This window comes from Trichechus manatus, unplaced genomic scaffold, assembly GCF_000243295.1.
Source record: "Trichechus manatus latirostris isolate Lorelei unplaced genomic scaffold, TriManLat1.0 scaffold00214, whole genome shotgun sequence".
NCBI classification, from domain to species: domain Eukaryota; kingdom Metazoa; phylum Chordata; class Mammalia; order Sirenia; family Trichechidae; genus Trichechus; species Trichechus manatus.
The window spans coordinates 955,568-967,109 of NW_004444150.1; the positions used below are offsets into that span (position 1 = coordinate 955,568).

General features: G+C 54.2%; 1 protein-coding gene across 2 annotated transcripts in view; it reads right to left on the bottom strand.

The window, feature by feature from the left end:
• The window catches only part of KCNT1 (potassium sodium-activated channel subfamily T member 1), a 97,025-nt gene that overhangs the window by 21,051 nt on the left and 64,432 nt on the right, over positions 1-11,542 (bottom strand). The window contains exons 7-16 of one of the 2 annotated variants that reach the window (XM_004388655.1): positions 10,415-10,493; positions 10,249-10,332; positions 9,609-9,703; positions 8,639-8,843; positions 2,947-3,111; positions 2,540-2,676; positions 1,849-1,912; positions 1,644-1,752; positions 273-381; positions 2-151 (exon numbers count right to left, since the gene is read on the bottom strand). In XM_004388655.1, coding sequence (XP_004388712.1) covers positions 2-151; positions 273-381; positions 1,644-1,752; positions 1,849-1,912; positions 2,540-2,676; positions 2,947-3,111; positions 8,639-8,843; positions 9,609-9,703; positions 10,249-10,332; positions 10,415-10,493 — 1,197 coding nt within the window. The remainder of the gene's footprint in view (position 1; positions 152-272; positions 382-1,643; positions 1,753-1,848; positions 1,913-2,539; positions 2,677-2,946; positions 3,112-8,638; positions 8,844-9,608; positions 9,704-10,248; positions 10,333-10,414; positions 10,494-11,542) is intronic. The other variant, XM_004388654.1, reaches the window with a different exon arrangement.

Genomic DNA, 11,542 nt, shown 5'->3' on the forward strand with positions numbered 1-11,542 from the left:
CTTCTTGTGCGCGTGGAAGGCGGCGTAGGTGAAGCTCTTGCCCTCGTACTCGCGAAAGAACTTGCTGTCGCCCATGCGGATGTGGTAGACCTCGTTTCCCGAGCAGCGGCCGTACATGCGCTGCCACTGCTCCGGCGACTCCTGCCCCTCCCTGTGGCGGGGACGGGGGTCACCTCGGCGGGGCGGGGCTGCCAGCCCCTCGCCTCCGCCCAGGATATCCCCTACCCGCCTCCCGCCCTGAGCGGCCACCCCCCCCGCCAAGATGCACTCACTGGCCGCGGGAGGTGTGCACCAGCAGGGTGATGAGGGTGGAGGTGGCCGGGCAGATGCAGTTCAGGGCCAGCATGGCGTACTTGCACTCCTCTTCACACACCACGTGGTCTGCGGCGATGGGTCAGGGTCACCCCTCACCTATCCCCCCATCTAGTGCCCAGCAGGGGCCTGCTCACCTGTCCCCCGTGTGATGAAATGAGTTCCTTGATGTGGGCTTGTAGTTCTTTGGAAACACAGCTTGAGAGATTCCCCCCTAAACCCTGAGGAGTCACCTTTGCCCTAGTTTTCTACCCCTGAGGGTTTGTTACATTTCCTGGGTAAATCGTAAACAACTTGGTTTGGGTACTTTTGTCTGGTCCTCGGCTGCAGCCTGCCCTGGATTGGTCAATAGGCTATGCAAATGAAGTATCTGTAGCCTACCAAGAGGGGATTGGTCAGTTCTTGGCCCAGGTGGGAGGGCCATGCCTTGGAATTGACAAGGAGTTTGTGTATAAAAGTAGCCAGTCCGGCAGAATTTTTAGAGAAACAGGAAGAGAAGCAGAAAGAAGAGAGAAGCAGCAGAGAGAGGTAGTAAAGGCACTTCCTAAAAAAGCTGTAATGCTGAAGACAGCCAGAGCTCTGGAAGGGGCCCAGAGGCAAAGCCAACAGGAGCCTGTCCTCAGGGGGCTGAGAGGAGGCCTGCACAGTGGAGAGAAGCTGAGAGAGCTGACCTGCACCGAAAAAGGGAGATTTTGCCTGCATGCTTCCTGATCCTCAGCCTGAGGTGTAGCCTGTTGATCCTGATCCTGAGGTGTACCCTGTTCCTATTAAACCACTTAACTGTAAGTATGGTCTGTTAGTTCTGTGTGGCCATTGCAATGGATTACTGAACCCAAAAGAGAAGTAGAGAGTACCATGGGAGGGACAGCTGGTGTCAGAATTGGTAAGGAGAGTGGAGGTATGTCTGACCTCCACCTCATAGGGATCAGCCTTGGGTTGATCTTGATTTGCATTATCTCCTCTGAAGTTAGACAGGTTCTGATGCTATCGCTACTTCTGCTACTACCAAACACCCCTCCAGTACCCAGCACGGGCCTGCTCACCTGACCCCTAGAGGTGCCTAGCACAGGCCCTGCTCACCTGTCCCCCCAGCTGGGAGCTCACCAGTGCTCCCGCCCTCACTAACCTGGGCCCCCAGGCAGAGGATGGCTCATCTCAGAAGGCCCCACACGGGCTCCCCCGCCATGCGGTGGGACAGAAGAGCCAAAGAGTCAGGAAAAGCCGGCCGCAGGGACCTCATGACATTGAGCGTGCATGGATGCGGCTCAAGGCCCTGCCCTCCTCCAGCCCACATGTGCCCGCCCACCTGTGTGCGCAGCCCCCAAACATACCGGCAAACTTGACATGGAACTTGTTCTCAGGCTTGAGGATCTGCACGTAGAGGGGGCAGTTGGGGGCAAAGTCCTTCACGGCCCAGGCGCGCAAGATGGTCTGGTGGTCCTGGGGGTGGGGGTGGGGGTGGGGTCAGTGCCAGTGGGGCAGCAGCAGCAACAGGTGGGGGCTCTGCCCGCGGGCTGGACAGGGGGCAGCACTCACTGCTGCAGTGCGGTCCACCTCGTTCCGGCTGCTGAGGATGAAGCAGGCCTCCCCATTGTCCATCCTGCAAAACACCAGGGGCTCAGAGCTGCCCTACTGGGGCCCCAAGAGACCGGGGGTGTGGGCAGCCCAGCCTGGGAGTGTTGAGGTGAGTGGGGAGGGGTTCCTGGGGGTGGGTAGACCACAGCCGAGCCTTGAAGGGAGAGGCACTGCACCAGGGACTCACAGAGCTAGGGGAGGGAAGGAGGGAGAGGGCTGGGCCGGGCGGTGGCACTGAGCTGGAGGGGCTCCAGAGCTGGCAGCTCTTGGGTGCGCCAGTCCCCCACTGACTCAATCCTGGCCCACGAGGACCTCAGCAGAGCCCCCAGCCTCCCAGCAGCCAGTCTGTCTCAGGGAGCAGGCAAGGGGGTCCTGCGAGCTCCTCCCAGCTCCCTGAGACCAGTGACCCCCTGCAGCCCAGCAGTACCCCCTGCCCCCCACGGTGGCTCTGTGGTCCCCCCTCAGACCCCCATGATCCCCCCAGTGGCCCTGTGGTACCCCCTCAGTTCCCCCTTGGTCCCCCTGGGTGGCCCTGTGGTCCCCCCCACCCCACCATGGTACCCCCTGCAGCCGCCCCTGTGGTCCCTGTGGTTCCCTCACGGTCCCCCTACAGCCTCCCTGCAGTCCCTCCCAGCCCCCCCACAGCGCTCACTTGGCGCGCATGAGGTCCTGGTCCTTGAGCGCAGAGCCCTGGAGGTAGATGACCCGCTGGGACCACAGGGGGATCTGTAGCACCCTGCGCACCTGCACGTCCATCTCGGTGGGGCACAGGATGACCACGTAATAGTCCTGCGGGTGAGGCTGCGTCAGCCGGCGCTCCTCCTGCCCTCCCCTCCCTTCTGCTGTCCTGGGTGTGTTCACACCCGGCGCCTAACGGGCCCCTCGAATGACACCTGGAGAGTGGGAGTGGATGGGCATGAGAGACCACCTGGCCCCACCCCCCATTGGACAGGCAGGGAAACCGAGGCCCGAGGCACTTAGGAGACTGGCCTGGTCACGCAGCACTCCTGCCCCGAGGGTGACTACCGGGGGGCCTCGGGGGGGAGCCCAGGGGCGTACCTGGAGCCGGGGGTGGGCGTAGAACTCGTTCAGGAAGTCCATGAGGAGGTCGATCTTGAGGGAGCTGACGCACAGGACCACGTGTTTCTCCGTCTGCGCCCGGTGGCGGCTGTAGTTGCCCCCTGACTTCTGCCGTTCCATCCAGAGGTACACGAGCTCCTCAAACTGCACGAGAGAGGGGTGAGTGCAGGGTGGCTGGGGGACATCAAAGAGAGCGCCCTTCCCACGTGGGACCGCGACAAAGCACCGCCGACCTGAGAGCCCGGCCAGCACAGAGGGGGCCAATGTGGGGCCGGTGGGATGTGTGGGAAGATGAGGTCTCTTGGGTAGGAGGCTGGCACAGGCAAGGGTGGTGCCAGGACCGAGGAGACCCAGGTCAGACGTCCTGTCCACCTCCTGCCCTAGATGGCCCCAACGTGCTGCCCCCTGCATGTCCAGGTTGTAGGAGCCCTTGGTGCTGCAGGTCCACACCTAGGACCAATCTTGAAATGATTTGGGAACACAGTAGGAACAGCTGCCTGCGACATGGCCAGATTACTGGCAGAGCGAACACTGGGCACTCACTTTATTGTCCCAGTTCAGAAGGGCGCGGAGGGTGAGGCTGTGTGCGTCCACCCTGGCTCACATTGCCCGGGTGGGAGCTGTGCATGTTGGATTTGTCTCCAATTAGGAAAGTCCACACACGTTTTTATTGACTATGCAAAGGCATTCGATTGTGTGGATCATAACAAATTATGGATAACATTGTGAAGAATGGGAATTCCAGAACACTTAATTGTGCTCATGAGGAATCTGTACATAGACCAGGAGGCAGTCATTCCAACAGAACAAGGGGATACTGCGTGGTTTAAAGTCAGGAAAGGTGTGTGTCAGGGTTGTATCCTTTCACCATACTTAATCTGTATGCTGAGCAAATAATCTGAGAAACTGCACTATATAAAGAATGTTACATCAGGATTGGTTGTTGTTGTTAGGTGCTGTTGAGTTGGTTCCCACTCACAGTGACCCTACGTACAACAGAACGAAACACCACCCAGTCCTGCGCTATCCTCACAATCATTGTTATGCTTGAGCCCATTGTTGCAGCCGCTGTGTCAGTCCAACTTGTTGAGGGTCTTTCTCTATTTCGCTGACCCTTTACTTTACCAAGCACGATGTCCTTCTCCAGGGACTGGTCCCTCTTAATCACATGCCCAAAGTATGTGAGACGTAGCCTTGCCATCCTTGTTTTTAAGGAGCGTTCTGGTTGTACTTCTTCCAAGACAGATTTGTTCGTTCTTTTGGCAGTCCATGGTATATTCAATAGTCTTCAGCAACACCGTAATTCAAAGGCATCAATTCTTCTTTGGTCTTCCTTATTCACTGTCCAGCTTCTGCACGCATATGAGGCAATTGAAAACACCATGACTTGGGTCAGGTGCACTTTAGTCTCCAAGGTCACATCTTTGCTTTAGTCTTCTGTGGCAGATTTGCCCAATGCAATGCGTCATTTGATTTCTTGATTCTGCTTCCACGGGTATTGATTCTGGATCCAAGTAAAATGAAATCCTTGACAACTTCAATCTTTTCTCCATTTATCATGATGTTGCCTACTGGTCCAGTTGTGAGGATTTTTTTTTTCTTTATGTTGAGGTGTAATCCATACTGAAGGCTGAAGTCTTTGATCTTCATCAGTAAGTGCTTCAAGTCCTCTTCACTTTCAGCCAGTAAGGTTGCGTCATGCGCATATCACAGGTTGTTAATGAGTCTTCCTCCAATCCTGGGGCCATATTCTTCTTCATATAGTCTAGCTTCTCAGATTATTTACTCAGCACACAGATTGAATAGATATGGTGAAAGGATACAACTCTGACACACAACTTTCCTGACTTTAAACCATGCAGTATCCCACTGTTCTGTTCAAACAACTGCCTCTTTATCTACGTACATGTTCCTCATGAGCACAATTAACTGTTCTGGTATTCTCATACTTCACAATGCTATCCGTAATTTGTCATGATCCACACAGTTGAATACCTTTGCATAGTCAATAAAACACAGGAAAACATCTTTCTGGTATTCTCTGCTTTCAGCCAAGACCCATCTGACATCAGCAATGATATCCCTGGTCCCACATCCTCTTCTGAATCTGGCTGGAATTTCTGGTAGTTCCCTGTCAATGTACTGCTATAACTGCTTTTGAATGATCTTCAGCAAAATTTTACTTGTATGGGATATTAATGATATTGTTCGATAATTTCTGCACTCAGTTGGATCACCTTTCTTTGGAATAGGCATAAATATGGATGTCTTCCAGTCGGTTGGCCAGGTAGCTGTCTTCCAAATTTCTTGGCATAGATGATTGAGCACTTCCAGTGCTGTGTCCATTTGCTGCAACATCTCAGTTGGTATTCAGTCAACTCCCGGAGCCTTGTTTCTCGCCAATACCTTCAGTGCAGCTTGGACTTCTTCCTTCAGTACCATCGGTTCCTGATCATATGCTACCTCCTGAACTGGTTGAATGTCGACCAATTCTTTTTGGTATAGTGACTCTGCGCATTCCTTCCATCTTTTTTGATGCTTCCTGTGTCATTTAATATTTTCCCTGCAGAATCCTACAGTATTGCAACTCGAGGCTTGAATTTTTCTTCAGTTCTTTCAGCTTGAGAAATGCCGAGCATGTTCTTCCCTTTTAGTTTTCTAACCCTGGGTCTTTCCACATGTCATTATAATACTTTACTTTGTCTTCTCGAGCTGCCCTTTGAAATCTGTTCGGCTCTTTTACTTCATTATGTCTTCCTTTTTCTTTAACTACCAGACATTCAAGAGCAAGTTTCAGAGTCTTTTCTTACATTTTTTTGGTTTTGTCTTTCTTCCTGTGTTTGTAATGACTTCTTGCTTCCTTCATGTATGATGTCCTTGATGTCATTCCACAACTTGTCTAGTCTTCAGTCATTAGTGTTCAGTGCGTCAAATCTATTTTTGAGATGGTCTCTAAATTCAGGTGAGATATACTCAAGGTCGTACTTTGGCTCTTGTGAACTTGTTCTAATTTCCTTCAGTTTCAACTTGAAGTTGCATATGAGCAATTGATGGTCTGTTCCACAGTTGGCCCCTGGACTTGTTCTGACTGCTGATATTGAGCTTTTCCATCGTCTGTTTCCACAGATGTAGTTGATTTGATTCCTGTGTTTTCCATCTAGCGAGGTCCACACGTATAGTCACCATTTATGTTGGTCAAAAAAGGTATTTGCAGTGAAGAAGTTGTTGGTCTTGCAAAATTCTATCATGCGATCTCTGGCATCATTTCTATCACCAAAGCCATATTTTCCAACTACTGATCCTTCTTCGTTTCCAACGTTCGCATTCCAATCACCAGTAATTATCAATGTATCTTGATTGCATGTTTGATCAATTTCAGACTGCAAAAGTTGGTAAAAATCTTCAGTTTCTTTATCTTAGTGGTGGGTGTGTAAATTTGAATAACAGTCGTATTAACTGGTTTTCCTCATAGGCATATGGATATTATCCTATCACTGACAGCATTGTACTTCAGGATAGATCTTAAAATGTTCTTTTTGACGATGATGCAACGCCATTCCTCTTTGTCATTTCCGACATAGTAGACCATATGACTGTCTGATTCAAAATGGCCAATACCAGTCCATTTCAGCTCACTAATGCCTAGAAGATGGATGTTTATGCGTTCCATTTCATTTTTGACGATTTCCAAGTTTTCTAGATTCATACTTCGTACATTCCACGTTCCTATTACTAACGGATGTTTGCAGTTGTTTCTTCTCATTTTGAGTCATGCCATATCAGCAAATGAAGTTCTGAAAGCTTGACTCCATCCACGTCATTAAGGTCGACTCAACTTTGAGGAGGCAGCTCTTCCCCAGTCGTATTTTGAGTGCTTTTCAACCTGAGGAGCTCATCTTCCAGCATTAAGTCAATGTTCCACTGCTAGTCATAAGGTTTTCACCAGTTAATTCTTTTTAGAAGTAGACCACCGGGTCCTTCTTCCTAGTCTGTCTTAGTCTGGAAGCTCAGCTAAAACCTGGCCACCAAGGGTGACCCTGCTGGTATTTGAACACCAGTCGCATAGCTTCCAGCATCACAGCAACACGTAAGCCCCCACAGTATGGACAAACCAATCAGGATTGGTGGAAGACTCATTAACCACCTGCAATATGCAGATGACACAACCTGGCTTACTGAACGCGAAGAGGACTTGAAACACTTACTGATGAAGATCAAAGACCACAGCCTTCAGTATGGATTACACCTCAACATAAAGAAAACAAAAATCCTCACAACTGGGCCAATAAGCAACTTCATCATAAACGGAGAAAAGATTGAAGTTGTCAAGGATTTCATTTTACTTGGCTCCACAATAAACGCCCATGGAAGCAGCAGTCAAGAAATCAAACGACATATCGCATTTAGCAAATCTGCTGCAAAAGGACTCTTTAAAGTGTTAAAAAGCAAAGAGGTCACTTTGGGGACTAAGGTGCACCTGACCCAAGCCATGATATTTTCAATTGCCTCATATACATGTGAAAGTGGACAACGAATATGGAAGACCAAAGAAGACCTGATGCCTTTGAATCATGGTGTTGAGAAAGAATAATGAACATACTACGGACGGCCAGAAGAATGAACAAGTCTGTCTTGGAAGAAATACAGCCAGATTGCTCTTTGGAAGTGATGATGGTAAGACTTCATCTCACGTAATTTGAACACGTTATCAGGAGGGATCAGTCCCTCGAGAAGGACGTCATGCTTGGTAAAGTAGAGGGTCAGTGAAAAAGAAGACTCTCGACAAGATGGATTGACACGGTGGCTGCAACAATGGGCTCAAGCATAGCAACGACGGAGGATGGCGCAGGACCTGGAAGTGTTTTGTTCTGTTGTACGTGGGGTCGCTATGATTTGGAACCAATTTGCTATGAGTCGACACCTAACAATAACAACAGCACACAGTAAACACAGGTGTCGAGGACCAGATGGTGCCAGGAGGGTCTCCAGGGCTTTGCAGGCAGCTCCGTGGTGCTGTCTGCTGTGCTGACCATGCCGGCCACGCTTGGGCCATGTGTCCGAGGCCTGTCTGAGGGGAGAGCAGGGCCCTGTGACATCCTCCAGCTTTTTCTGCTCAAGCATTGAGTCCACGCATTTGTTCAGCACGTCTTTAAACAAGCAACAGGACCAGCAGCCATTTGTGTCCCTTTGCCAGGCCATGTGCTACAATCTTGCTTCAATGAGGTCATTGTGCTGAATTTATTGAGCGCCTATGACGGGCCGGAGCCCTGGTGGTGCAGTGGTTAAGAGATCAGCCGCTAATCTAAAGGTCGGCAGTTCAAATCCACCAGCTACTCCTTGGAAACCCTACGGGGCAGTTCTACTCTGTCCTGTAGGGTCGCTATGAGTCAGAATCAACTCAACGACAATGGGTTTGGTGGTTTGGTTTATCATGGGCCAGGCCCAAGCAGGGTCAAGGCCCTGGGCCTTGAGCACACAGGTGGCTTCACAGCTGGGAGGTGGCTGAGGCTGGGACCTGAACAGAGAGGCTGCTGCAAGGGGTGGGGGACTCAAGCCCCACCTCTTCCCTCCTCGCCAGAGGGCCCACCGCTGAGCAGGACTCCGTCCCCACCCGCTCCTCCCCGCCCCCGCCTCTCCCCCGTGCACTGTCCCCTCCTGGGAGCGTCCCCACCTGCAGTGGGAGCACCACGAGGGCCACGCAGATCATGATGACCACCAGCAGCTGGGACGGCCAGATCTGGGGCGTCACGTCGCCATAGCCCACGGTGGAGAATGTGACGATGCAGAAATAGAAGGAGGTCAGCAGGGACAGGTTCCCGCCCGAGCGCTCCAGGTGCTGGATGCCACAGGTACTGCAGGTAGGGGGGTGAGGGGGCCTCGTCCCAAGAGGAGCCAGAGAGGTGCCCAGGGCTGAGTGGGGGGGGCCGAGCCCATGAGCGAGCCCCCCCACTCTGTGCCCCTCACTAATGGGGACGCCAGCCCACCCAAGTCTAAGTCCAAGCCTAAGGGGTGCCAACAGCGTGGCTGACCCGGTCCCCAGTCCCCACCTCTCTGTGGGCACCCCCCACCTCTCTCTGGCGGTCCCTAGACCTGTTCTCAGCTGGACCTCAGGACAAAGCCCACCCCCTACCCCTGGCCCAGAGCCCAGTCCCTGCCTTGGAACCACCTCCAGCAGACCTGGAAGCCAGCCGAGGGTCTCCCTGGGCTCAGAGGAGCCGGGCCTCAGAGCCACGCTGGGAGCATGGGCTCAGAAGCAGCTGGCCAGCTGGCCCCCGGAGCCTTGACCTGACCTCCTGGACATGAGAGCTCGGGAGTGGGCATCTGAGGCCGCTCTGCTCCCCGCTCCTTTGCCAACTTGAGGGTGGCCTTTTCCTCCCGGGTCCCGGCTCACCCTGTAGGACACCCCCTGACACCAGCTCCCCATCCAGGGCAGGCCACAACACAGGCCCTCCCGACAACCCCCCAGGGCCGGCTGCCCCTCAGGCCCTCCCCATAACACCCCAGGGTTGGCTGCTCCGCAGGACTCCCCGACACACCACCCGGGGCCTGGCTCACCCAACAGGATCCCCCAACTCCCCATCAACCCAGGGCTGGTTGCCCCCCAGCCCCCACACGTGGGTGCCCCCACCAGCCACCCTCACCCGGTGAAGACGAGGCACAGCAGGGTGCAGAAGAGGATCAGAACCTGGTTGAACATGGCTGACTGGGTCCGCAGGATGGCACGGTGGAAGTCGTTCTGCGGGGGGCATGCTGTCAGCGGGCAGGACCTGGGGACCCAGTGGGGAGGCCAGGCCACCCAGCCCGCTCCCCATGAAGAGCCCACAGACCCCTCCCTGTGGCAAGCCCATGCGCTGTTAATGAAACTCCCCGAATACATGGCGCTTAACATGACAGAGATGAACGAGAAAGACGCCGTGCCAAGCAGCCCTCCACACCCGTCCGGGGGCCACTGGGCAGTGCCCAGCATGCCCCCACCTCAGCTCTGCCTCTGGGGAGGACTAAGGACTTGGACGTGACCTCAGCCATGGAATCCCAGGTACAGTTAGGATGATGGGGGGGTCTGGACTTGGGGGCTCAGGCCGTCCTGGAGGAAATCTGGCTCATCAGGAGAGACCAGGCCTCCCCAGGACGGGCTGAGGGTCCCCTCTCCGGGACCTTAAGCAAAAGGGACCTCGCGTGGACGTTCTGCAGAGGGATCCGCCCAGGGCCCCATGTACGTGGCCTGGTTTGCGTGTGGCCCCCCGGAGTTCCGCAGCGGTGGGGTGCCAGGCTGCATCTTACGATCATGTTCTCCAGGGCGTGCTTGGCCAGCCAGCAGTTCAGAAACACAGGGATGAACAGGTTTCGTAGCGGTGGCCAGAAGATCTGGGGGCAGAGGTGAGTCAGGGGGCCACTGCACTCGGGGTCCAAGCTCGGGACCTCTGCCCAGGGGAGGGGTGGCACCCACCGTGATGATGAAGGGCAGGGTGTTGATTATCTCCAGGACGAAGGAGACGCGGAAGATCTGCTCCCAGATGTTGCCCTGGGGAGCCAGGCAGGCTTCAGATCCAGGCGGGAGGGGAGAGGGCCCAGGGGCGGTGAGGGGAGGGAAGTGGGGGTGGGGAGAGAGACAGAGACAGAAACACCAGCCCAGAAGGTCAGGGTAGGGGCTGGGAGGGGAGGCCAAGGGGGCAGGGTGGTATAATGGGAAGATGGAGGGGTAGGGGGTGGGATTCAGGGGGAGGCTGATGGGGATGTGGGGGAGGGGCAGAGGGGGACGGGGTGAGGGGCTCATCTTGTAGCTGAAGTACATGGGAGGGGAGATAAGGGGCTATCTTTGTAGCTGAGGTACATGAGGGGGAGGCATGGGGTTCACCTTGTATCTGAGGTACATGTGGGGGAGGGAGAGGGCTCTCCTTATAGTTGAGGTACATGAGGGGAAATGTGGGGCTCACCCTGTAGCTGAGGTACATGCGGGGGAAGTGTGGAGCTCACCCTGTAGCTGAGATACGTGAGGGGAAGTGTGGGGCTCACCCTGTAGCTGAGGTACATGAGGGGAAGTGTGGGGCTCACCCTGTAGCTGAGATACGTGAGGGGAAGTGTGGGGCTTACCCTGTAGCTGAGGTACATGAGGGGAAGTGTGGGGCTCATCCTGTAGCTGAGGTACATGAGGGGGAAGTGTGGGGCTCATCCTGTAGCTGAGGTACATGAGGGGGAAGTGTGGGGCTCACCCTGTAGCTGAGGTACATGTGGGGAAGGGTGGGGCTCACCTTGTAGCTGAGATACATGAGAGGGAGGTGAGGGGTTCTCGTTGTAGCTGAGGTACATGAGGGGAAGTGTAGGGCTCACCCTGTAGCTGAGGTACATGAGGGGAAGTGTGGGGGTCACTCTGTAGCTGAGGTACATGTGGGGAAGGGTGGGGCTCACCTTGTAGCTGAGGTACATGATGGAGAGGTAAGAGGTTCTCCTTGTAGCTGAGGTACATGAGGTGAAGTGTAGGGCTCACCCTATAGCTGAGGTATATGTGGGGAGGGGTGGGGCTCACCTTGTAGCTGAGGTACATGAGGGGGAGGCGTGGGGCTCACCGTGCAGCTGA